The sequence below is a fragment of the Engystomops pustulosus genome, chromosome 11 (assembly GCF_040894005.1).
Source record: "Engystomops pustulosus chromosome 11, aEngPut4.maternal, whole genome shotgun sequence".
In the NCBI taxonomy this organism is placed as follows: domain Eukaryota; kingdom Metazoa; phylum Chordata; class Amphibia; order Anura; family Leptodactylidae; genus Engystomops; species Engystomops pustulosus.
This window is the reverse complement of record NC_092421.1, coordinates 5,329,068-5,352,920: the sequence shown is the minus strand read 5'-3', so window position 1 is coordinate 5,352,920 and position 23,853 is coordinate 5,329,068. Positions and strand designations below refer to the sequence as shown.

The window sequence follows — 23,853 nt, the reverse complement described above, 5'->3', positions numbered from 1 at the left end:
GAGGGCGGGTGGGTGGTGAGCAGAGGGCGGGTGGGTGGTGAGCAGAGGGCGGGTGGGTGGTGAGCAGAGGGGCAGAGGGTGGGTGGTGAGCAGAGGGGCAGAGGGCGGGTGGGTGGTGAGCAGAGGGCGGGTGGGTGGTGAGCACAGGGCGGGTGGGTGGTGAGCAGAGGGCGGTTGGGTGGTGAGCACAGGGCGGGTGGGTGGTGAGCAGAGGGCGGTTGGGTGGTGAGCAGACGGTGGGTGGTGAGCAGAGGGCGGGTGGGTGTTGAGCAGAGGGGCAGAGGGCGGGTGGGTGGTGAGCAGAGGGCGGGTGGTGAACACCCACCCCCACCACATTTCCTATAGTCTCTGCCAGAAGTCTGATCTTTCGGGCCCCTATTTACAAAGAGACCGGAGCTTCTTACTAAATACGGGCACAGGATTGTCAGTTGGGGGGGCGGTTGGGGGGATTTAAGACTGGTGTTATAATGACTTTATTTTTATCCTATATCACTTACAACCGAGAAGTTCTGCAATCGTATACGTTGTATAAAGCTATTTCTGTATCAGCTCTCCGTACAGGTACCTGCAGAGCACTCGCTCCCATCCGGTCCGGTAACAGGTTTGGGAATGGATGAAGCAGAAGTATCGAAATGTTTAACAAAGCAGATTTCTCTGTATCTAGCAGACACCGGGAGCAGTCAGACTGCCCCATACACATCCCCTTTCATATATTGACAGAACAGGATAAAGCATTATTTCTCTAAAGCAGCCGGTGACCCTGATTCTGCTGCTGTGTGACAAGTCTGTACCTCGGGTGAGTGATGGCGCATGTATAATGCAAGGCCTTGCGCAGACACATCCATCAAGAATCGCTGACTGCGGGAAAGCACAGCTGGGAGGAGAAATCACGGCCACTCCAATCTCCAGATACTCAACAAGGCTACAGCAAAGTGATGTCATTAAAGCCGTAAGCGCCTGACAGACACAATGGTATTCAGTGCCAAATATATATAATACCTTATAATATAAGTGTAATGTCCATACAGACATTAACCGTTTCATAGGACGTATAGTGATAATACAGGTCCAAATCTCAAACAACTACAATTGTACACAATTAACTATATCCTGTATATTACGGCCAGAGCTCAGATGTGAATCACACTGCCCTCTGCTGGATGCCTGCAGTATAGCAGCGCTTGCTTGTAGGTATTTGTATGGCAATTATTACAGGGCAAGAAGTGGAGACAAAATAATACAGATTCTCTTCTTGCAAGAAAGTAGCACAGTATGAAAGCTGCAACATTTACAGTCAGAACTGAAATACTATCAAACAAGAACTGTAACTCTACTACTAGTCTATCGGTAGCAATAACAAGTCTGACATAGAAGTGTAAAGTCCTGAACTTTCTGGGTGACTAAGATCAGCTTTGGTGTATAATAGAGCTCAGCTCCGGCATCCACCAATGCCTTATACCAGTGGTGGCGAACCTATGGCACGGGTGCCAGAAGCGGCACTCAGAGCCCTTTCTGTGGGCACCCGGCCATCGCCCCAGCACACCAGACAGGACTCAAAGAATCTTCCTGCAGTTCCAAGCAACTTAAAAGATGCTGCTTTCAGTCATATTTTGACACTTACTTCACTACTTGGGACTGTAGGAATAGGGAGAATGAATAGACAGGGCCGAATTATCTTTGGGGGACCTCCTGCTGGTCCCTACAGGTCTACAGAGCAGCTAAAATGATGCAATATTTTCATCTTTCTGTTGTTGTCCTCAGGAGGCCATTATGATTGTTGAAAAAAAGGGAGCAATAAGTTACTACTTTAATTTTTGGTTGGCACCTCGCGATAAATAAGGGGGGTTTTGGGTGTCTTTTTGGGCACTCGGCCGCTAAAAGCTTTGCCATCGCTGCCTTATACCATCACACACAACTGAGTTCACTTCCAAAAAACTTTGAAGTGCTTGTCCTATACAGACAGCTCTTGTCCATATACATCATTAGGGCATCCCCAGATCCTAGAATGGGGTCATCCACTCGGGAGTAAAGTTGTGTCCAGACGCTCCTCTACCATTAGTTCTGGTAGGTTCAGTCCATCCACAGGTTACAGGGAATTTGTCCTAATGGCCTCCATATAATTCTACTTTTTGACTGTTTGATGCAGAGGAATATATACAGTGTCTCCTGGCAATGACGACCACTTTAGGAGTGTGTAAAATAATAAGAATTCTTTATTTATATGGCGCCTACAGATTCCGCAGCGCTGCACAAAGCATGACAAATCAGTCCCTGTCCCCATGGGGCTCACAATCTAATCAACCTACCAGTATGTTTTGGAATGTGGGAGGAAACCGGAGGACCTGGAGGAAACCCACGCAGACACAGAAAGAACATACAAACTCTTTGCAGATGTTGACCTGGATGGGACGTAACCCCAGGACCTGAGCGCTGCAAGGCTCTAGTGCTAACCACTGAGCCAAACTGTGCAAACAGACACATATATACATAATACTAACAACAAAATGATCAGGGTCACATGAATAAGTCATTCAGTGTTCAGTACTCAGCAGCCGGCTCTCTTTGAAGAAAATATACAATCCAAACCAAGCATGATAACCCCGGGGCACTTATTCATAGACCCAGGCACTGTGACTGCGGTGATCTTCTCAGTGGTGTTATAATTATACTAATGGGCCCGAAGGGTTCTGGGGGTGTTACAGACTCTCGTAACACCCCCAGAACCCTTTAGGCGCATTAGTATAATTATAAAAGTTGACTTTAGAAGGAAGGAGGCCATAGATAACACAACTGATAACACCCCCTGTAGATTGACAAGCTGTTACAATGAGCAGAACATGTCTACAACAGCAGGAAATGTGAGGGGAGGGGAAACTTGCTCTGCTCATTGTAACAGCCTGTGAAGCTACAGCACTGAGGGGCTCTGGTAATGAGCCCTTCAGACTTGTTAGCATAATTAAAACAGTTGAATTCAGAAGGACGGAGGCTATCGATAACAGATATAAGAAGATTATCACAGTCACGGTACCTTGGTCTATGAGTGTCACTGGGTTATCATGATGGATTTGGTTGGTAGATTTCCTGTAGATCAAGAAGGATTTACCTGTCTGAAAATGAAGGACATTCTATTCCTAAGGGGTTAACCCTCTCCAAAAAAGAACCATTTGAATTCTTCCAATTCCCTGTTGCTGCTTATGGGAAAATTATGCAGATGAGCACTTGATTAGGATGATTTTGTGCGACTCAATTTGGACTTTTAATCTATTAAGCTCCTATAAATGAGGCAGAGGAATCGCTCCCCCGGCGCCGCTGTAATAACCACCGCAGAGAGTTTTTACAAGGATCACTGTGTAACGGCTGCAGATTCATTCTAGTGGAACCCGGGTGACGCGTTTCTGGGGGTCCCATATTTTACATCATAACATAATACAAACTGCACAAGCGTGAAAACAACCTCCACAAATTTATAGCTGGCGCTGGTCTGGGAGATGTTCTCAGCGGACCTGCCCTTGTTTATGGATTATTGAAGAAGTCCTAAGGACCTGAACAAACACCCAACTAGTTTATTTTTGCTTTTGGAAGCAATTAACAAACTATAATAAGATACCGCAGTCAATTAAAGCAGCGATTAGCAAAAATCTAATGATACTACCTTAACGATAATTGTCTTATGTAAACCCCAGGGGGTCCTGCAGGGGCTCTCGCAGACTCCGACTGTAGGGGCAGCTCTGGTAGTGCACTATAAGTCGCCCTAACTCCACATTTCTACTCTGACAATGGGGGGACGTGTATTATCGTATCTGCGCCTAAAGAACGCAAGGAACTTTCGTTTTTTTGGCGCATAATTGTTGCGGATCATTTATAATGAGTTTGCGCCAGAAAGAACAGATGTTTCCGACTATCCCGACTCCTCTGTCTTTTTTGGCGCAAGTGGGCGTGGCCTAACTTTTCCACATTATCCGTCACTTTTATGTGTATTTTATCGGCATTTTTAGGCACAATTTTTGGCGCACAAGAGACCAGGAAAAATTGGTCAGAAAGCAAAATTAAGGCGCAGTCCATGTCAGATTTTGGCGCACTTCTCATTGATGTCGGCATTTTTATGGCGCACGACTGATTATTCCCGTCTACCCATTAATTATTTACAGTCGTGCGCCACTTTAATACATCAGGCTGTGCTTTCCGGAGACTGATCTCCGATGCCGACAGTCGTGCTTGTGCCACAATTAGTAAATCCTCCCCTGAGTCAATGATATTGGATTTTCTACACTTCTGTAATTGTTCATGAAAATATTAAAATATTGGTTTCTTAATAACCATTTTCAGTTACAGATACATTAGTAGTGATGAGAGGACCAGTTAAAATTCGGGCATGGTCGTGTTCACGCCCTGTTCAGTGATGACTTTGACATTTTAGCAGTTACAACGGCTTTAACGGGGGCGGGGGGAGGGGTGTTTGCAGTACAGGTCTGCACTTCACTATACTTTAGGCTTAACATAATGTTCACACCCTTTTCCCAATCCTACTATGCCGTAGATGGGTAAGGTGGTCTCACACACTCCTCCATCATTGGCCATGTTCAAGAGAGAAGCAGCAAGTACTGCCTGGTGTAAAACCTTGGATGGGGGGATTTGGAGGGAATTTATGAAAAACTAGGGCATCATGGGCATCTCTCTTAAAGGGGTTTTCCCATGAAGAAAAGTTATTCCGTGGATAGGGCCTAACTAAAACGAGGCGCTGAGCACGGCGCTCACCCATCTCCATCAACTCCATACAGATTAATGGAGCAGAACGATCATGCGCAGCCGTCTGCTGCATTAATCGGCTCGAGCAACGTTTTTGTGATCTGACCACTAAGAATCCCAATGATCAGCAAGTTAGGCTGTGGATAGGGCCTAATTTTCCTTCGTGGGAAAACCCCTTTAATGCTCCCCCCGAACGAGTCCCCAGATTAATTTTACGCTAGGTCCTGCCTGTCTGGGCTATGACCTGCTCCAGGAAATGGCACAGGTTATAGTTTATGGACTGGCACGGGGCGTCCCCAAACCACTTCACGTCCCCTTCAAGGGTGTGGGATTCCCAATTCCTAGATGTGCATCAGGGATTGCAACTATTTCATGGCTTGTAAACCAGAAAACCTGCGTCCAATTGATGCTAAATTCCCCTTTATTAGTAATGAAAGTCGCCTTAATCCATTCTGCTTTCCTAATATTAGATATATCCTATGTGATGGGTGGAAGCTGCGCAAAAACTGTACATACAGGCTCCTGAGATGTAACTCTGCTCACAAATCAGAAACAAATAAACCAAATTGCAGGGGCATAAAGTGATCGGAAATAAATGGCTACAATCTGCTTCACAAATTGAATTGTAATGTTTAGAGCGACGTTATATAGATATCCATTCGAGACGTGGATTGTCATTTACGTATTACGACTCAAAGGCATTAAAAGTGAGCAAAATGCTTTTAGATAAAACCGAATATGCGATTTCTACGGTATTTTTTATTGATTTGTCCCATCATTCATGAGATAATGTTGCATTATGTATAATAATGTTATCGTTGGAGGATCTAGATACATTGTTTCTAGGTTCATAGACACTTTGTAAATTGAGTTGTGGGTCCGGATATTATTCTCCCCACCAGCCGCTGATATTGTCCACTCACCATGGAGAAGCCTTATACGTGTTTCGTATTGTAGCGTCGCCGCAGGTCCGCACGATGTAAATCTATAGCTAATAACGCCTGTTTATGCTGGATTTACAGTTGGCTACATAATTGCATGACGTTACCTCCAGACTAAAGTTCAGGAGACATAACACTTCTCCCCGCGCATCTTTGTATAATTAAAGCAGCAGATCATTAAAACAGCGTCCTGCGCCGCTCCTGTCACACCGGCAACCGATGCCGCGCACAAAGGCAGTTTCCAATAAAATGTGACGTGTGAAATTATGTATTCATTAAAGCGCTGTGATAACAGGGTGGAGAAGATGGCCCTATGTAATATTTACACACAGGTCCCTCTATGTGCGCATGCGCACATGTGGGTGTGTGTTGGGGTAAAATATGTTTTAATATCCAGAGGCACGTAAGCCGGGCTTAAATATTTATAAAACGGTTCAGAAGGGAAACTTGGGAATTTTATATCTCCACATTGTGTTGTGCAGACAATCAAGCTTAATATGGTTAAAGAGCGATAGATCAGAGTAAAGACGCTTCCCAGCTTGCGGTCCCCGGTGAGCAATAGAAAGATGTTGTCTACCTAAGCAAGCATGGAAAGATGCTGCGCTCTTAACCCTTTCATAGGAGTCGCCTGTCGGCCTGGCAGCTTAGTGGTTAACCAAGGCTCCTATAAATCTGTGTGTGTAAAAGTGTTGGAAACTGAGCATTAAACATGGTGTATTTATCTCCAGGGCATGTGGGGGGAAATGAAAGATGCCGATTTAATATTTCATAACAGTAATGTGATGCTTTGCTTTTGCCGCTGTATAATTAACTTTCTTCAGACTTGTGTGCGGTGTCATATTTTTTTTCTCCCTTGAAATGGAAAGAAGTCAGGAAAAGTTTGTATGAGAAGAGACCCCATGTCTGATGGATAGGGGTAAATATTCAACAGAAATGGCTAATATTAGCCGGTGCCGGTGTCAGATGGGATAATTACGCCCTCCGCTCCGTTAGCCCAGAAGGTGGCGGGATAACTCTGCAGTTTATGGGACTATAGGATATTGCCGGAATATTGAGATGCATTATTAAATGGCAACATATTGAAGATGCGTCTCAGCATCAGTAAACCATAGACAACGAGAAGGCAATAACGGCGTAGTGCGGAGCAGATGCATCATGAACGCTCTCGCAGGGAAATGCTGGACCCTATAAGAGGAGTAAAAGATGGCCCCCGCTACAGGTACATGGCAGCGGATTTAGTAAGTTACATTACACATGTTATCCAAAACCTGGGAGTTTAGCTCAGGTTTTTAAAGCAAACCTATCAGCAGGATTTTCATTTTTAGCGGGTGACAGGTTCCAATAGCCTCTGCTATGCTGATTTAATTCCCATTACCTGGCTCCCTGTGAGCAGCATGTGCGAGTGCCCGGGATGGGGGTAGCTGCAGCCTGTGAGTGCTTGTGTCAGTCTCCTCTTCTCCACACTCATCCAGCTCCATCCCCCTCTCCACTTCCTATCATGTATATTGAGCAGGTAGGGGAGGGAGGGGGATGGTGTGGAGTAGAGGAAGAATACATGAGGAGACACAGGCTGCAGCTGCCCTTCCCAGGTCTCAGCACACGCTGCTGGCAGGTAATGTGAATTAAACTTATATAAAGCACTTAAATGATTCATAACGCGGACAACGGTATCTTTAAAATCAGCATAGTATAGGCTATTGCAATCTTACACCAGCTAAAATGACATTCCTGGTGACAGTTTTGCTTTAAGATGGAGATTTTTTGAACACGGTTTTAAAGGGAACCTGTCATCAGCAATTGCCCTAATAAACCAGAATCAGGATAGTGTCAAGCAGCGCAAAACCTTCTAGTTATTGTTTCTTTCATGTCCCAAGGTGGTGGCATTATCCAGAAATTCAACTTTGAAGTGAGCTGTAAATTGGTTGTATAAAGTCATGGAGGAGGAGAGTATAACACTGAAGTCAAGGTGGGTGAGCTCTGAACGCCTCCTCCTCTGTGATTTATATCATACATCGGACTTCAGGAGATCTGGTCAGTGATGTCTGTGGATGCAGGACTATCAATTACACTGATGTGAGCTTTCTCAGGAAGAGAGAGCTTGACTTCAGCATTAAAATCTCCGCCTCCTTGACTTTAAACAATCAATCTACATCTCACTTCAAAGTAGATTTTCTGGATGATGCTGCCACTCTGGATTAAGAAAGAAAAATGATCTGGAAGGTGTTTGACTACCTACCTGCCTGACTACATACTGGTAGTGGTTTATTAGGCCAATTTCCTTGTATTTCACCTGCTTCCAATTTACCTTTGTTTTGCATTCAAAAAGATGCAAATAATTGCACAAAAACAGTCCAGTCCCCACCTTACATAGGAAAGACAATGGTAGAAGTTGCGCCTAAATACAGTATTTTTCGGACTATAAGGCGCACCATCAATAAATGCCTGTTAATACATCTAGGTTCATGTATAAGGCGCACCGGATTATAAGGTGCACCTGATTATAAGGATGAATGACCAGCAGGTGGCAGACCTGTGCACCGTTCAAGGCAGCTGTTGTCTGTAAGTACGGTTCATATATAAGGCGCACCGCATTATAAGGCGCACCTGATTATAAGGATGAATGACCAGCAGGTGGCAGACCTGTGCACAGTTCAAGGCAGCTGTTGTCTGTAAGTACGGTTCATATATAAGGCGCACCGGATTATAAGGTGCACCTGATTATAAGGATGAATGACCCGCAGGTGGCAGATCTGTGCACAGTACAAGGCAGCTGTTGTCCGTAAGTACTGTTCATATATAAGGCGCACTGGACTATAAGGATGAATGACCAGCAGGTGGCAGACCTGTGCACAGTACAAGGCAGCTGTTGTCTGTAAGTACGGTTCATATATAAGGCGCACCTTTGATTTATGAGAAAATCAAAAGATATTTTGTGCGCCTTATAGTCCGAAAAATACGGTAGTCTCAAAACAAATCTGAAAAAAAAAGAGCTGAGACTACAAAGACACATACGGACAAAAAAGGCAAACGCTAGAGGTGCAAAATGATCACAGGGGAGGCAAAAAAGATAACTGACCCCCAGTGTACCTTGAGATACCCACCTACACTACAATGAGGTGCCATATGATGGTGGGTACAATGTACGGCACATACATAGCTGTAATACCATGAGACCCGTGTGACTCCAGACAAACTGTTCCTGTTACTTGATGTGCCCATCGTGTGCTGCAAAACGGTTTCCAGAGACCCATCAAAGACATCAACAACCTAAGCGATGTCACTGGCTGAGAGTGGATGAGTAAAAGGCTGGATGAGGGATATCGCTTGTGCCAGCTCTGCGCCTGTGGAGCTTCGCTGGCAAGTGACAGAGGGCTTGGCTTACCTTGAGAGTTCGCTTGCAAGACCCCAATGCTGTCATCAAACTGCATGGATTTGATGTTGAGAGATGCCAAGATACATTCCTTGTCCTGAAGTGAAGTATCATCAATATTGTTCTGATTGGCTGACAGAATAACGCACATGTCACACAGGTTAATGTTGACAGCCCTTAGATCAGCTCGACTTAATGGCGTACCCTAAAGGTAAAAGAAGAAACCAGGAGGGAGGGGAGAGAAGTAGATGCCGTTACATATCAAGGGGAATGTAGTAACAAGAGAACAGAATACAAAATATCTGCATGACAATAATATAATGTGTTACATTGTATCTTTTCTCTTAATAAAAGAACCCGGCAAATGATCCGCCTGATACTGTCACCTTTCCTCTAACAACTGTGTGACCATGGAGGCTCTGCAGGGTGTTCAGCACCCGTCTGCTAGATGTGTAAGCTCTAGGTGACATTGACGCTGTCACCAGTGAGAGCAGAGTCTTTACATTATGCATTTCATTCTGCAAAAACCAGAATCCCATTTTATTCTGCAGAATTTCCTATTCAATGGTCCAACCATCTCCTGAAGTGTTGTGTGGTGGGTTGAGGGGTAGAAGTTTACCATTGGGGTCACAAACTTACAAAGCTCGCAGAGATAATCATCTTGTTGAAATATGCAAATCAGAGGATAAGTGCAGTGGGGGCGGGCCCAAGTTGTATGATCTGCCCACCTCAAAAAGATGTTTATTTCTGCATCGCTCTCAGTCTGTAGCCACTCGGATTTGCCTCACTGCCTGACAACCTTTTTTTCTGTTATGTGGGCTTGTTTTCTGGAGACAAATTGTAATAAATTGTAATTAATAATATTCTGCACAATGTACTGGGAAGCCATAGTGGTCCATCCCCATTGGGCTGGGTTGACATTACGTTTTGTGCCATATGTTGTGAGGACACGTTGGGGGGACATGTCCTTACATACACATATCCCACTGTATGCTTATCCCTGGAGAAACACCCTGTACATAGGCCGCAGCTGGCGATTGGCTGCTGCCGATGTATGGGGCGTTTCTTCCTTATATGGACAGTGACATCACCGGGTTCCCCCTCTCCTGCCGAGCGGCGTGTGCACTGGGGGTGGGATGTAATACGCTGCATCCGCTTAGTGTACATGTGGCTCCGCAGGAGGGAGAAGGATGGAAAGACGTAGCTCGCTGCTTCTACCCATCCTGCCTTTTGGATCCTTGTGGATGTTCAGTCAGGCGAAGGTCTGGGAGCTGGTGATACGGACACACAATTTGCCGCTGCATTTTGGCCTCCAATGGAGTCTATGGCACCAGGTGACGGTACAGTGAGCACATGTTGATATGAGGTTGTGTCCTATATTTTTGCCATTTTTAAGGCACAGCTTGGCTTTCAATGGTCAGAGATAGAGTGCGGAGTGCTCACCCCTCCTCCTTCCTGCACCCGGCTGTATGCTCATACAGGCTATAGCCCAGGCAAACATACGCTCATGTGTATGAGGCCTAAGGGGTTTAGAGACCCATAGAATTCACTAATATTGTGTCTTCACAGACTCATAGATCCAGGCACCGTGACTGTGGTAATCTTCTTATATTTGTTATCTATGGCCTCCTTCCTTCTAAATTAAACTTTTATAATTATGCTAATGAGGCTGAAGGGCGCTGGGGGCTCTGAGCTGCAGATTCACAGGCTGTTACAATGAGCAGAACATGTCTCACCTAACCCCCTGCACTCCCCTCCTCCCTCTGCCTGTGTAATCTAGCAACAGCAGGAAGTACAGAAAAGGGGAGAGCTGCTCTGCGCATTGTAACAGCCTGTGAATCAAGCTACACCATGGAGGGGCTCTGGAAACCCCTTAGAGACCTCCAGGCTCCTTACCATAACTAAAAAAGTTGAGTTTAGGAGGAAGGAGGACATATAAAAAGATTACCACAGTCACAGTGCCCGGATCTATGAGAAAGTGTTCCTAGTTTATTATGCTGGACTTTGATGGTAGAATTCCCTTAAATGCAGTCTATACAAAGTATCTAGATGTCCAGTGATAGATTTATATACACACGAAAGAGTATACGCACTTGTGAGCTAGATCAAGATATTTCTTGCTTACTTACAGGCAGGATGGAAACTTTTGGAAAGTTGTGCAATGTTTCCCACTCTCTCTTTAAGTATTCCAAAGATCCCAGGAACACGATCGGCTTCAGTTCGTGGTAGTGGAAGTTGCTGGCTCTCAGTGGCATCACCAAGTTTCGGAGCCCAATGAGTGCAGAGGTGACATCCCCAAAAATACAGACAACTACGTGGCCGCTTAGAACGGTCATTGCAGCTTCACTGCGAGTCTGTGTCAGAGGATAGAATAGAACGTTAGCTTTTCCAACACAATAGAAACACAGATCTTCATTGTTCAAATTCATCAATAATGATCAAAGACAGAAGGGTCAGAAGTTACAGGAAGGAAAGGAAAAGGTTTTATTTCAGGCAGTCCCCGGGTTACGTACAAGATCGGTTCTGTGGATTTGTTCTTATGTTGAATTTGTATGTAAGTCGGAACTGTATATTTTACAATTGTAGCTCCAGACAGAATTTTTTTGACCTCTGTGACAATTGGAATTTAAAAATGTTGGATTGTCATAAGAATCAGGATTAACAATAAAGCTTCATTGCAGACACATTTTAAACTGTTATTGTAGCCTAAGGCTAAAGTACAGTAAATTACCAGCATCCAGAGTTCGTTTGTAACTAGGGGTCATCTGTAAGTCGGGTGTTCTTAAGTAGGGGACCACCCGTATTTACTATAATTTACAGGTATATGGATAAATTTACGCCGCTGACTTGTGTTTCTTTCATTAGGTCGTGTTTATTGGCTAATACCACTGCTACAATGTTCGCTGTCCCCCAAATAATTAACAGCTCAATAAGATTTACAGGGATTGGCCGGGAATAACAAAAGATTCCTCAGGAAATTTGGTGGCAATTTTGATGTCCCTTACTAACATAATCTTTGGTGACGTGTAAATACGGGAGCATGGAGCCGGAAGCAAGTGGCCTCCTGCTGCGTGGCCGGTGTATACACAGCACTGGTGGGGGGGGGCCAGGTGTCGGCACCTATTGAGGATAGCCCACCAATAGATGTTCTTGGACAACCTGTATAATCCACACTATTAAAATACACATCTCTTCAATTTATGTTTAGTTTCCCTTCTTCGAGGTTTCTTCAATACAGGCGGTCCCCTACTTAAAGGAAACCTACCATTTGGAATGGTCGGTGTAAGCTGTAAGTACCGAGCACCAGCTCAGGGTGAGCTCAGGGTGAGCTGGTGCCTGTTCTACTCTAGAGTTTAAAAAGTGTTAAAACCGCAATACCGCGATTTATAACACTAATGAAAGTAAGTACCGGCACCAGCTCACCCTGAGCTCACCCTGAGCTGGTGCTCGGTATTTACTGCTTACACCGACCATTCTAAGTGGTAGGTTTCCTTTAAGGACGATCCCTAGTTACAGACAGACCTCTCTGCCCAATGTGACCTCTGGTGAAGAGCTCTGGATGCTTTACAATAGTCAAAATCCAATTGTCACTGGGCCGAAAATTTTTTTTTTTTGTCTGGAGCTATAATTATAAAATATACAATTCTAACTTACATACAAATTCAACTTAAGGAACCCAAGGAACTTATCTTGTATGTAGCCCCGGGGACTGTCTGTATAGTCCATGGTTATATGATGCAGGAAGTGACATCACTGGATCACTTCCTACGACATCACGTCTTATGTGACCACAGGACAGGGAGGCCGTTATTCACTCCCCCGTTGTCAGATAATCATTATAATTACATTATGTTATAATGTCCAGGATATTGGAGTAATGTGACTTGTGAGAGGAGGAAATATTCCTGAGGCCAAGCTGCACAAACCGGGTGAGGTCCTTCAGGCCCTTCAAAGAGGGTCTTTGATGATTACTGATTTAACATGACACAATCACTTCTTGCATTTCTAGTGAGCTCCAAAATCTTTACAGTACCATTCAATACAACCATTCAGATATTTGAATCCATAATTCAATATGTATCAATAAAATGGTCATATTGGGGGACATGTATTATGGTGTCTGCGCCTAAATAATGCCCGGATCATTCATTTTTTTGGGCGGAGAATTGTTGCGGATCATTTATAATGAGTTTGTGCCAGAAAGAACAGATGTTTCCGGATATCCTGACGACTCCTTTTTTGGCGCAAGTGGGCGTGGCCTAACTTTTCCACATTATCCTTCACATTTATGTGTATTTTGTCGCCGTTTTTAGATGCAATTTTTGGCGCACAATAGACCAGGAAAAAAATGGTCAGAGGGCAAAATTGAGGCGCAGTCCATGTAAGATTTTGGCGCACATCTCATTGATGTCGGCATTTTTATGGGCCACTTTAATACATTGGGCTGTGCTTTCCGGAGACTGATCTCCCATGCCGACAGTCGTGCTTGCGCCAGAATTACTAAATCCCCCCCCCCCCCATTGAGTGCATTCAGTGTACTCACTAGGAGAACCTTCTCCAGCTCCTTAGCCGGGCACCAATGGAACATGCCAGTGGAGTCATATCTCTTCACACTGCTGGAGTCCATGTTATCTATTTGATCATTCCCAGCCATGAGTAAGGGATCGTGCCTATTGAGATAAAATAAAAAGAGGAATACATCATCCAACAGAATCATGGAAAAATACATTGTTTTCTTCCAGAGATAATTTAACGTTGGAGCCAAGTATTTCAGCGAAGCTAAATTCTGCCCTGAGCGTCTGAACAGAATAAGAATCTGGTGTTGTAGAGGTTTTATCACAGGTCGAAATTAATTCTACACCTATAAACGTTTAGTGGCCTTCACAATAACACAACCTGTAGACCTGTAGAGCCTCGCCATGCCGCCCCCAGTGGTGATGTTGAAAATTCTAGCTGCCCTTCGACCATCCATAGTGCACATTGATCCTTCCAAGCACTAAAAGTATATTGGTCATACAAAGTTAGCTACAAAGTTAGCTACATTCACACGAACGTAAGGGGGACGTACATACGGGTGATGTATATACAGCGTATATATGTCCCCCATACACTTCAATGGCCTCAGGTTGCTGTACGGGAGCGGTATGGTGCAGCGCACGTGCGGCACCGTACAGTTCTTTAGCATGTAGAAAGAGGTCCTATCCTTCTACGGAATACGGTGCCGTGCACCATATTCCTCCCCCCGTCGCTGATGTACGCCCTCCATACTCCGTACTATACATATCATTTAAAATAATGGACACTTTAGATTTATGAGAAGAAAATATGTCCTAATAAAAAACAATTTATACCGAAAATAATGGACACTTTACTTTCCATTTATTTCCGTTAGAATTTATTTTTTTTAATTTTTTTTTCAGGAAATATTAAATATTCCTTCTATTGTGCTTTTATTATTGTTAACTCATGACAAAATGCAACTACTGCATCAATGTTTGCAACAAAATAACAGGAATAGGGGGTGAAACAGATGTAAATGTTAAACCAATCCATCCGGTATTATCTGAATACCGAAACTTGAACTTTGTTAAAGTAATCTAAATGGTGGAGTGAACAAGCATTGAGAAGTAAATACAGGTGGTCCCCTACTTAAGGACACCCGACTTACAGACGACCCCTAGTTACAGATGGACCCCTCTGCCCCCTGTGACCTCTGGTGAAGTCTCTGGATGTTACTATAGTCCCAGACTGCAATGATCAGCTGTAAGGTGTCTGTAATGAAGATTTATTGATAATCCGTGTTCCCATGACAGCACAAAATTTAGAAAATCTTATTGACACTGGGAAGAAATAAATTTTGTCTGGAGCTACAATTATAAAATATACAGTTCCGACCTACTTGTATGTAAGTCGGAACTGTATATTTTATAATTGTAGCTCCAGACAAAAATTCAACTTAAAGGACATCTTCATCCACCATCAGGATGAAGGATTGTAAACCAAGCACACGGACATACTGGTGTGTGCCCCCTGTGGCAGGATCTGTTCTTCTTTTAGCTTCATATTCCCTTGATTTTACAAAAACAAGGCTTTAAAATAAATGCAAATGAGCCTTAAGGGCTCCAGGCTCCATTAACATCTATGGAGCCTGGAGCTTCTAAGGCTCATTTGCATAATTTTGAAGGCCTTTTTTTGTAAAAATAAGGACATAAAAAGCTAAAAGCACAGCAGATCCTGCGAGATACGGCAAACACCAGCATGTAAGCGTGCAGTGTTTAAAATCCTTGATCTTAATGGTAGATTTCCTTTAAGAACAAACCTAAAGAACCTATCCTGTCCGTAATTCGTGGACCACCTGAAGACTGTTCCTTTAAAATCATGTTTCCTGATTTTTTAGGCAGTAGCTTATTTATCTGAGCTTCAGGGTGAAGACGCCTCATTGTAAATTGCAGTGTGCACAACATTCATCTTTTCTTACACCGCAACATGTACATTTTCCAAGGGCGGGAATTGTCACCCGCTTCCTTAAGCTGCAGCTGCTGAGTCTTTCTGTCGCTCAGTATCAGAGCCGCTATTAGGATCTGCAATGAAGTAGAAGCGATGTGAATTTAGTCACCGGTTGCTGTTTGTTTGGCATGAGGATAGAAAGTCAATTATTTGCTTTCACAGCGGACACTTTGTGACGCTCTGCCCTGCACAGTAAAAGCTTTAACAGGCCGGGCTTTTAATATTTTAGCAAATTGCCCAATCGGGTTTGGTTTTACGCAACTGACGGCCTTTAAAGATTCAACAGAAGTGTCGCTTCAGAGCGGGATGTCTGTCCCCCCCTCCCCCAATCCGTCACAGAGAACACAAGACTTTAATGCTAGACAACAGTAAGTGGCTTCTGATGACAATCACAAAAGAAAACAATAGGAAAGATATGAGTCAAGGGAAAAAATCCTTAACCCTGTCCTTTCCTAATGGCTAAAGATATACCTGCAATTAGGTCTGCAAACACTGAATAATGGACATGTATGTGTAGCATTGCCTATATAAAATGCAAGAAGGGGCCACGTCACCAGCATAAATAATTTTGCATAAATTAAGCAGCGCACATCCATATGTGGGAATGGGCTAAAGGATTATAAGTTGCTTTGGAATCCCCTTTTTTGTAGTAGTTTGCACAATGTTGCATTTTGGGGGTTTCCAGTGCTTCTGAGATGCAATAAAAAAAGCTGTTTACTTGGAACATCTATTCTTGTGTCCAGGCTTAGGGTGCATGCACATGGCTACTTCCGCGCAGGCACAAGTCGAGAACGCTGGAGAGGAGGAGAAGCAAGTGCTACCCGCCCCTCCCCTCTCCATAGAGAATAGTGGTGCACGGCCGCGCATATGGCCAAAAGATAAAGCAGGCTCTACAGCGGTACAGTGGGCACACGTTGTGCTCACCATAACGAGCCCGGGCACCATAGACAACTATGGGTGACATATATGCTGCAGTAAATGTGTGGCTGTATATACGCCCCCCAATACGTTTGTGTGTATGGACTCTAAGGTGTATGGTTTTCATACATTGTGCATCCATTAAATTAAGACTTTTAGCTGCTTCCACTAGCTGGCATCATCCCCTAAATAAAGTTTCTAATAAATAATATATCTATAGCATATGGATATAATATACAGTGACTGATCCAACGGGGTCAGCACATTTTGTATGCAGAGGAAACCATAAAACCAGTTCTTTCCAGGGCTCAATGAAATGAAGATTATAAGACACATAAAGAGGACTTACAACTTATTGGGGCAGATTTACTTACCTGGTCCTGTCGCGATCCTGCGGTGCGTTGTCCGACGAGGATTCGGGTCTCCCGGGATTCACTAAGATCGTGTGCCCGAGTTCCTGCAGGTGTCGCTGCTGCGCCGAGATCCACCAGAGTTCACCTTCTTCCCGGTGCATGTCACTAAGATCCTGCGCCCGATATCCTGCATGTGTCGCTTCCCCGCTCAGGTCCCCGGAGTTCACCTTCTTCTTCCTGGTGCATGTAAGTGCATTGTCCGTGTATAATGCGCTGTGCGGGGAGTCACTAAGATCCTGCGCCCGATATCCTGCATGTGTCGCTTCCCCGCTCAGGTCCCTGGAGTTCACCTTCTTCTTCCTGGTGCATGTAAGTGCATTGTCCGTGTATAATGCGCTGTGCGGGGAGTCACTAAGATTGTGCCCCCGATATCCTGCATGTGTCGCTTCCCCGCTCAGGTCCCCGGAGTTCACCTTCTTCTTCCTGGTGCATGTAAGTGCATTGTCCGTGTATAATGCGCTGTGCGGGGAGTCACTAAGATCCTGCACCCGATATCCTGCATGTGTCGCTTCCCCGCTCAGGTCCCTGGAGTTCACCTTCTTCTTCCTGGTGCATGTAAGTGCATTGTCCGTGTATAATGCGCTGTGCGGGGAGTCACTAAGATCGTGCGCCCGATATCCTGCATGTGTCACTTCCCCGCTCAGGTCCCCGGAGTTCACCTTCTTCTTCCTGGTGCATGTAAGTGCATTGTCCGTGTATAATGCGCTCTGCGGGGAGTCACTAAGATCATGCGCCCGAGTTCCTGCATCCGTTGCATCTGCTCCGAGGTCCGCCGGAGTTCACATTCTTCTTCCTGGTGCATGTAAGTGCATTGTCCGTGTATAATGCGCTGTGCGGGGAGTCACTAAGATCGTGCGCCCGATATCCTGCATGTGTCACTTCCCCGCTCAGGTCCCCGGAGTTCACCTTCTTCTTCCTGGTGCATGTAAGTGCATTGTCCGTGTATAATGCGCTCTGCGGGGAGTCACTAAGATCATGCGCCCGAGTTCCTGCATCCGTTGCATCTGCTCCGAGGTCCGCCGGAGTTCACATTCTTCTTCCTGGTGCAGGTGAGCGCTTGATCTTGCAACACAATTTGTTTTTTTTATAATTCCACGTTTTTTCCGAATCCGTCGGGTTCTCTGATGGCCACGCTCCATGATTTCTGTCGCATACATGCCGATGCGTCACAATCCGATCGCATGCACCAAAAACCTGGGGCAATTCAGAGCAAAACGGAATCCCGATGAAAGTGCGAAGTTCGGACCCTTAGTAAATGAGCCCCATTGACTCAAGACTCCTGATTTCTACAAAGTATAGTGAAAGGTGAGGAGAAACAAGATAATAAGAAGTTACAATATCAAAGATAAAAAAAAAGAGAACTGTGCTATAAATAATAGAGAAATAAGGTTTTCAATTTTTATAATTTGATTGTTTTACATGATTTCCTAATCATTGGGCCACATTTATCAAACACAGTGCAGTGTGTACTAGGTGCAGTTTCCTGTGTTGTGTGCAGGGGGCGCCAGATTCAGGAATTGTGGTGCATGTTCTTCATGAATCTAGTGCCCCCTGCACTGCTCTGGACGTGTGCACCATTTTTTTTTTTGGTGTACTTTGTTCTTTCTGCAGAATTGTAGCGAACGTCGGTCAGAATTGTGGCCCGCGGTCCGACTAAATTGTAACACACCCCTTTAGGGGCACACCTATTCTGTATTGTCGGACACTGTGCCGCCGCGACACAAAACTGGTGCAGACACTTTATAAATACAAGTAGTTTGCATGTTCTTTCTAGTGCAAAAACCCTTTAATAAATGTGGGCCATTGGGACATGTATTATCGTATCATTTATAATGAGTTTGCTCCAGAAAGAACAGATGTTTCCGATTATCCCGACTCTTCCGTCTTTTTTTGGCGCAAGTGGGCGTGGCCTAACTTTTCCACATTATCCGTCACATTTATGTGTATTTTGTCGGCAATTTTTGGCGCACAATAGACCAGAAAAAAATGGTCAGAGAGCAAAATGAAGGTGCAGTCCATGTAAGATTTTGGCGCACATCTCATTGATGTCGGCATTTTTATGGCGCCCGACTGATTATTACCGTCTACCCATTAATTACTTACAGCCGTGCGCCACTTTAATACATCGGGCTGTGCTTTCCGGAGACTGATCTCCGATGCCGACAGTCGTGCCTGTGCCAGAATTAGTAAATCCCCCCCAATGTGTCATACATTACTGCATACTCATTGGGGGTCATTTACTAAGGGCCCGATTCGCGTTTTCCCGACGTGTTACCCGAATATTTCCGATTTGCGCCGATTTCCCCTGTATTGCCCCGGGATTTCGGCGCACGCGATCGGATTGTGGCGCATCGGCGCTGGCATGCACGCGACGGAAATCGGGGGATGTGGCCGAGCGAAAACCCGACGGATTCGGAAAAACCGCCGCATTTAAAAAAAAAAAATGTGTCGCTTGGGACGTGCTCACCTTCACTTGGTCCGGCCCGGTGAACTCCAGCGCGTTCAGATGCTTTTCAGCGCAGCAGCGCCACCTGGTGGACGACGGAGGAACTACCTTGATGAATCCCGGTCGGACCCGAATCCAGCACAGAGAACGCGCCGCTGGATCACGAACGGACCGGGTAAGTAAATCTGCCCCATTGTGAGTAAAGGAAAGTTCTGCAGAAATGCAGCAGATGTCGGTGCTTAGAATAGTCAATGTCTGGAGAGATGAATGAAGCTCCATGGAAAACCAGCCCCATAGTGTTAACTCAATTTAGATAAAACCTGAAACACGGCTTTACACTGCAAGAGCAAAGCAAAGAGAGAATATCCCGGAGGCAACCCAAAAAATGCCTTCCTGAAGGACACAGAGCCTCCAGCTAAACCACAAATCTCACTCGGAAGGAAAAAGCTCTCGGGGACCTGCAGAATAAAAAGAGGAGATGTGTGTAATATCAGACGGCGTCCTGTCCTCTGCTGGTGTGAAGGGAGCATTTCACATACACATGAAACAAGCACCAGCCATACAGGACTATATGAGAGGAAGGTAACAGGTTCCATCCGGCAACAAAATTTAGAAACCTGGAGGAAGGATTATACGCTGGAACAAGGTCTCTGCTGGTTCAACAGAAACTTCCTTCAAAAGTGTTTTATTCTGGACTAGAGATGAGCGAGCACTAAAATGCTCGAGTGCTCGTTATTCGAGACAAACTTTTCCCGATGCTCGAGTGCTCGTCTCGAATAACGAGCCCCATTGAAGTCAATAGGAGACTCGAGCAATTTTCAAAAGGCTCTGCAATAAAATGTGTCAATTTATTGAGAAATAATGTCTTTTGATAAGTTAGCAGATGTACGGAAACATCTGCAATGTGTTCTTCACTGAAAAGAAAGCACAGATGCCGCGTGGATCATAGTGTTAAGGCTATGGGGTTGATGGTAGATTTACTTTGAGTCTTAAAGGGAATCTGTCACCAGGGACCTCATTTTCACTAGAGAGCGGTAGAAGAAGCCCATCACACCTGCAGTGCAAATATGTCTTTCTGCATTTGCTCCTCCCTCCCGCTCCTTCACAGAGGTCACAACCTGGTGAGATTACATCAATGTGGAAGGGAGGAGCTGCACAGGAGCAGGAAGGTGGGGGCTGAGAGCTGAGGTGCCTGCAGCACAGACAAGTCGCATGTTGTTTTTTGAAATGTATCCAAACCAAAGCCCAACCCCTGAGACTACACAGAGGATTCTGTCAGGGTGCAAGGTAAGTTATAACACACAATAATATTGTAATGCAAATGCTTAGAAAAGGCAGAAAGAGATATTTCCATGGGTGTCATGGGCTCCTACAACCTGTCTGTGAAAATGAGGTCCCTGGTGACAGGTTCCCTTTAAGTATAAGGCAGGTAGAGCAGCACAACATTGTAACCGTATATTCATGGGTAGCATGTAGCTTATATAGCAGTTAACACATAGAGAGTTTATTTGGGTGTGTGCTGCAAGTCTGAATTATGACTCAATGGGACATTGTCATTTCAATCTTCCCTGACAGCGGCGTCTAGCACTCAGAAGCAGACACTGGAGACAGTTCTCTTTCACAGCTGTCAACCATGACAGTTTTCCATATGAAATGTTGATGACTTGTGATAAGCCGTGATACATACAGCATCATCTACTAGGACAAATTATCCCTTCAGGACCAATGTTAGCTCAGAGAACCATAGACTACAGGAGACCCATAGAGAAGATCCAGCGCACATTGCCCATAGGTCATCATTTTATGATGTAATCCGGGCACACGTCTTATGGCAAATTTTTGAATGCAATTTCACTGTAAACCCTGAATATACACAACAGACAAATCTATGAGTGCAAGTCCTCGAGTGTAGAGATGTAGGGTGCCGGCTCTCCAGCAAACAATGGGATTGCAGAGCAGAAAAAAATAAAAATCATCCAAATATATGTGCAAATGCATTAACTTGTACTGTAGGTAACAATTCTTCTTCTCCAAAGCAAAACTATTTTTTGGCAAGGTCTGTGCAGCGCTACGTAATCTGTAAGCGCTATATAAATAAAGAATTTGTCAAGGGTGCTCCCGTGACCCATCTCCCGAGCGCACCCCTGCCCCTCTCCGCTGCTCCAAGCCCCCGGCAAGTCACTCACCTCGCCGCGATCTAGCGCCGACTCCGGCAGCGCGGCCCCACCTGCTAGGGCACGCGCCACCTTCAGTAAATTTAAAGACCCAGGGAGCCATTAATTGGTGCTGCCAATTTTCAGAAAATGACTTAAGCCTGCCTCTTCCTACACAATAGGATAGCCTGCGTTCCTGTGTGTATTCCTGCTCCTGAGTTCCTGCGTTCCTGACTTCCTGTTCCCGTGCTCCTGTCCGTTTCTGTGTTCCCGCTCCCATCTGCCTGGACCTCCCGTTCCTGACCACCGGATTGGACTTGACCTTGCACCTCTGCTGCCTGCCCTGACCCTGTGCCTGGACCAAACCATGGGACTGTTTTCTGCTAATGTACTGCGACCTTGGCTGCCACCGCGGGCTAGTCGCACCCGTGGAATGACCTGGTGGCACCCTGCTGCAGCAAGACCATCCTGCTTTGCGGTGGGCTCTGGTGCAGACCAGGTGCCACTCAGATTCCGGTCCCAGGTGTCGGCTAGTACCACCTCCCGTGGTGGTCCAGAGGATCCACGCATCCCGAATCCTGACAGAATTATTATTATTGATTTTGTATATGGAGGGTCTAGCTACATGACAGCCGCATTTAAAGGGCATCTACCACCAGAATCAAGGATTGGAAACCAGCACAATGATATACTGGTGTGTGCCCCCTCTGGAAGGGTCCCCTCTTCTTTAACCCCTTAACCCCCTCACACAGCTCTTACATGCAAAAATAAAAAAGTTATGGATTTTTGAAGGTGAAGAATGAAAACTTAAAAAAGGGGTCGTTAAGGGGTAAAGGCTCCTATGCCTTTGTTTTTTTTTTTTTTAGGAAAAAAGGTTTATAAATTATGCAAATAAGACTAAAGGCCTGTAGGCATCCATTAATATCTATGGAGCATGGAGCCTCTCAGGCTCATTTGCATTATTCTTAAAGCCTTTAAAAAAAAACAAAAAAATGCTAAAAGAAGGGGCGGATCCTGCCAGAGGGCTTGGTTTACAATCCTTCATCCTGGTGTATGATGCTGGAGTTCTGCTGTTGTCATGGACTGAAGCAGTGCAGATGTTATTGGACATTTTATCAACGCAAAAAGTCTAAAAATATATTCTCTTGCCTCTCCTGACAGATGACATATTGTTGCATTTCCTCTTTTGTTGTATCCTGTTTATCCAGATAATTTTATGGATTTTTAGTGGATTTTCAATAATGAATTTGCATGCTTTTATAGATGCTTTAATTCCCTCATTTTTCTTATTCTGATTTTCTTATTTTGTGTTACAAAAAGTTCACAATAAGGTATTGTACAATACTATGTACTATGGGCTGTTTTCAAGAGATTATTATCAGAGTTTAAATACATTAGGATTGGAACAGCTCTACTCTCTGTGTAGTGGTCAGACAGGGTTACTGCACATTATTTCCCATAGAGCCACTCACTGTACCATTCTCAGCTTATCTCTGGGGGGGTTGCTGTGAGTTGGGGGTTGTAGATCATCAGCCTTTTTAGCTACCTGTCAATCATTTGTGCACATCTCTACTTCTAGACATTGTGGGGCAGAGGTATTATCATATCTGCGCCATAAAAGTGTCGGGAACTCACGTTATTTTTTGGCACAAAAGTGTTGCGGATCATTTATAAAGAGTTGGCGCCAGAAATATTAGTTGTTTCCGACTATCCCGACTCGTCCGTCTTTTCGGCGTGGCCTATATTTTCCACATCATCCGCCACATTTATGTGAACTTTGTCGCATAACAGATGAGGAAAAATTTTGGCGCAAAACTGACCAGGTAAAAAATGGTCTGAAATCTAAGTTATAAAAAGAAAAAGGTGCAGTCCGTGTAAGATTTTGGCGCACATCTTATTGATGTCGGCATTTTTATGGCGCCCGACTGATTAGTTCCATCCGCGCATTAATTACTTACAGCCGTGCGCCACTTTAATACATCGGGCTGTGCTTCCCGTAGTCTGATCTCAGATACCGACTATCGAGGTTGCGACAGAATTAATAAATCGCCCCCCCCCATGTTTTTCGTTGTTCTATAAACCTTCAAAGTTTCTTTTTGTAAAATTCCATAGAATCCAGATCATAATTTCTTAGGTTTCCTGTAAAAGATCTTCAATGTTTCTCTCCATCCTGACTGTAACAGCTTCTCCTTCCCTGCCCTCCGTGTAGCTTCTTGTTAAGTCTGGCTCCCGGTCCACACCCTCTACCTCTCATTTCTAAACTGTCTCCCTCCATTCCTTTCTCTGTCTTCCCGGAGCTCTCCGCAGACAATCCTCGGATGCCAGCTCCCACTTTGAACATCCCACCTCATCATACAGA

General features: G+C 44.9%; 1 protein-coding gene across 26 annotated transcripts in view; it reads right to left on the bottom strand.

Annotated features, from left to right (window-relative positions):
- The window catches only part of KCNMA1 (potassium calcium-activated channel subfamily M alpha 1), a 382,597-nt gene that overhangs the window by 35,157 nt on the left and 323,587 nt on the right, over positions 1-23,853 (bottom strand). For all 26 annotated transcript variants that reach the window (XM_072130535.1, XM_072130534.1, XM_072130537.1 and 23 more), the window contains 3 exons: positions 13,601-13,727; positions 11,187-11,411; positions 9,070-9,262 (listed from right to left, as the gene is read on the bottom strand). In XM_072130535.1, the coding sequence (XP_071986636.1) occupies positions 9,070-9,262; positions 11,187-11,411; positions 13,601-13,727 (545 nt within the window). The remainder of the gene's footprint in view (positions 1-9,069; positions 9,263-11,186; positions 11,412-13,600; positions 13,728-23,853) is intronic.